Raw genomic sequence first — 2598 nt, 5'->3', positions numbered from 1 at the left:
TTACGTTTTATACTCGGTATCAACCTGGAGTGTAAAATTTGTGCCCGATATGGGCACAGTTTCGCCCCCTATCAATTAAGGGATGGAATACACACGGCGGAAAGTGGGTGTTACCCTCTCTGCCTACCTCTTAGGGGATAAAAGGCATGAGTATGTGTGTGTAGCTTAATACATTTATTATGAAACTACGTCTATTTATTGCCTCAACGCGCCGAGCCGAAACATCGACTATACAAAATATATGCGATTCGTCTCTGCTTGCTTTACTGATCTATTTACGTCAAACTTAAAGCCTAATTTAGATGGAACAATTATTCCTTTTAGCAGCAATAATCGAATATCTGTCCAGACTCATATGCGTCAATGCGGGTGATAATTGCTTCAGTATTGCCCATATGCAGACAGAGTACATTTTTTAAGCAACAATTGATCGCTCTAAATGAGGCTCGCAGTTACACCGGGATCGAGTTGTATAAGTGTGTTGTATGGTCGGCAGCGGCGCGGAGGTGACGGACTGCGGGCGGTACCTGATCGTGTCGCCGGTGCGGGACTGCCGCGACAACCTGCTGTTCTACGCGGACCTCAGCAAGCACCCCAACATCGACGGCCTGCTGCCGCTCACGCAGATCGTGCACAAGTTCGAGGCCGATTATGAGGTACTGATGACAAAAATATATAACATTCTTTTGATAGATAAAATTGACTAGCAATAAAAAGTCGAGAGAGAATATGTTGTACGTTATTATTTTTTTATTATTATTAATATCAACTTGTTTTTAGAAGACTTATATGTTTTTTTATTGCAATTAATAAAGTAACTGTTGCTCGAATAAGTTCTGAAATATTTTTGCGATGTAATTTTGTGATTTCCTATATTCCAGTACGTCACAAATGAAGGCTCAGTGTGCATATTCCGCACGAACAGAAACGCTCCCAACTACAGACTGATCAAGATAGACCTGCACAATCCCGCGGAAGAGAATTGGGAGACTCTTATACCGGTAAACAAATATTTATTGTTTTAGATTTCTTAGAACATTTATTATAACGCCATCTAGTGGTGTAGATTAAAATTGTGAAACTACTAGTAAGTAGTTATGACATATTATTCTGAATATAATTAATAACTTTCCGCACACTACTTTAATATTTATTTATTTTATCAAAATTTTAGGAACACCAAAGTGACGTGCTGGACTGGGCGTCGGCTGTCGACCACGATAAATTAGTGATACATTACATTAGAGATGTTAAGGTACGTAATAAAATAATTTCTTTCGTACTTATACAATACAAAAAGGCAACTTAAATTAGCTTAACAATTAATGTGTTTAAATAAAAAATCGTTTTTTATAATAATTAAAAAAAAATATGCCTTGCAAGAATGATGGACTGTATAAATTAAACATACTTTTTAAAAGCATATTTTGTACAGTAAACGATATGAGTCATAAGCACACATGTACAGTGGTGGTAGCAAGCGAAGGTGCGTTCAAATTAGACGACAATGTATACTAACAACATGCCACATATCAACCAATAGGCAATGAGCATCGACTAGGGAGCCAATCACGCAGAACATCGACACGGACGTCAATCCGACCAATCACAAGTGTGCTCACGACTCGTGCCTCTATACCCCATACTTATCTATCTACTGTCCTTTATACTTTAACAATGTTGATGTCTTCCAGAGCGTGTTACAACTGCATAGCATGAAGACCGGCGAATTGCTGCAGTCGTTCCACTTGGACGTGGGCTCGGTGGTCGGCTTCTCCGGCAAGAAGGACCAGACGGAGATATTCTACCACTTCATGTCGTTCCTCACGCCCGGCGTCATATACCACGTCGACTTCACCAAACAACCTTACTCTCCTACGGTAAGGCCATATCGAAAGGAAGGTTTAGATTGAGATAACATGCAATTGATTTCCGCAAGTAATTTTTACTGTGTAATTAATCACAAGTTTTGAAACTTGCAGCAGTCGCAACAAGTTGCATGTATATTAGAATATTTCTGCTAGTGTATACCCATCTGAAAGTTCTAGTATAATATAATTGCTGCAAAAACTTGGTAGTCTAAACTGAGCAGTTGAAAGTTTGTGGTTACTTTTTGTTTATAAACCGTAGCAGCTTTGAAAGGTACATGCATGTTTTCGTGATATATGTGATGCGTGTTAAACGCCTGTCGCTTGAGTAATCAATCTTGTTATTTATTCTTTTTTTATAATCTTGGTCATTATAGGTACTAAACATAATATAAAAAAAAATATAAATCATAGTTAGGTTTGTTTATTGATTTAGCGATTATGTGATTAAATATGACTAAAGAAAAATCATTCACTCCAATGCGTATTATTATATCATAAAATTGTTATTTATTTGAGATTGAACACGAATATTTTTATTTTGCAGATATTCAGAGAGGTGAAAGTGAAGGATTTCGACGCATCACAATACGAGGCTAAACAAGTTTTCTACTCAAGCAAAGATGGCACCAAAGTTCCTATGTTTATTGTATCTAAAAGGTGGGCAAAAATACAAAATATTACATTTATATACATTATTTTTTCTTATTGCTGGAGAATTTTAAATTTC

At 37.0% G+C, this 2598-nt stretch overlaps 1 protein-coding gene across 1 annotated transcript; it reads left to right on the top strand.

Annotated features, from left to right (window-relative positions):
* Positions 1–470: 470 nt before the first annotated feature.
* LOC119188503 (prolyl endopeptidase-like) lies at positions 471–2528 on the top strand (the record flags this gene model as incomplete). The annotated part of the gene is made up of 5 exons (XM_037446994.1): positions 471–656; positions 882–1001; positions 1175–1255; positions 1695–1880; positions 2416–2528. Coding segments are annotated over exons 1-5 (671 nt in total), but the record flags the coding sequence as incomplete, so codon positions are not given.
* Positions 2529–2598: the final 70 nt, after the last annotated feature.

This window comes from Manduca sexta, unplaced genomic scaffold, assembly GCF_014839805.1.
Source record: "Manduca sexta isolate Smith_Timp_Sample1 unplaced genomic scaffold, JHU_Msex_v1.0 HiC_scaffold_487, whole genome shotgun sequence".
NCBI classification, from domain to species: domain Eukaryota; kingdom Metazoa; phylum Arthropoda; class Insecta; order Lepidoptera; family Sphingidae; genus Manduca; species Manduca sexta.
Note: the sequence above shows the minus strand (reverse complement) of the source record. Positions and strands in the feature narration are given on the sequence as shown.